This window comes from Eimeria tenella, genomic scaffold (assembly GCF_000499545.2).
Source record: "Eimeria tenella Houghton genomic scaffold, Eth_scaff3337, whole genome shotgun sequence".
Taxonomy (NCBI): domain Eukaryota; phylum Apicomplexa; class Conoidasida; order Eucoccidiorida; family Eimeriidae; genus Eimeria; species Eimeria tenella.
In genome coordinates this window covers 906-1,206 of record NW_013543143.1, presented here as the reverse complement: position 1 = coordinate 1,206, position 301 = coordinate 906, and the positions used below count along the sequence as shown (strand labels likewise).

At 66.1% G+C, this 301-nt stretch overlaps 1 protein-coding gene across 1 annotated transcript in view; it reads right to left on the bottom strand.

The window, feature by feature from the left end:
• Positions 1–271: 271 nt before the first annotated feature.
• The window catches only part of ETH_00037710 (uncharacterized protein), a gene marked incomplete at both ends in the record, with an annotated part of 801 nt that continues 771 nt past the window's right edge, over positions 272–301 (bottom strand). The window contains one exon of the mRNA XM_013376327.1: positions 272–301. Coding sequence (XP_013231781.1) covers positions 272–301 — 30 coding nt within the window.

Genomic DNA, 301 nt, shown 5'->3' with positions numbered 1-301 from the left:
TAGCCAAGAGCAGCAGCAGCAGCAGCAGCAGCAGGAGCAGGAGCAGCAGCAGCAGCAGCTAAACCCTTGGTGCTGCAGCCCCCGCCCGTCGACACATCCAAACCCTCCAAACCCTCAAACCCTAAACCCTCAAACCCGCAGAAACCCTTAACCCCAGGGGCCCCCAGGGGCCCCAAACCCTGGGGGGGCCCCCCTAGCCCTGGAGGGGGGCCCCCAGGGGCCCCTTGCAGCTGGGTTTGGGTACTGGGGGGCCCCTGGGGCCCCTTGCCTGTTAGGAGGGCTTTGCTGCTAAGAGCCATGT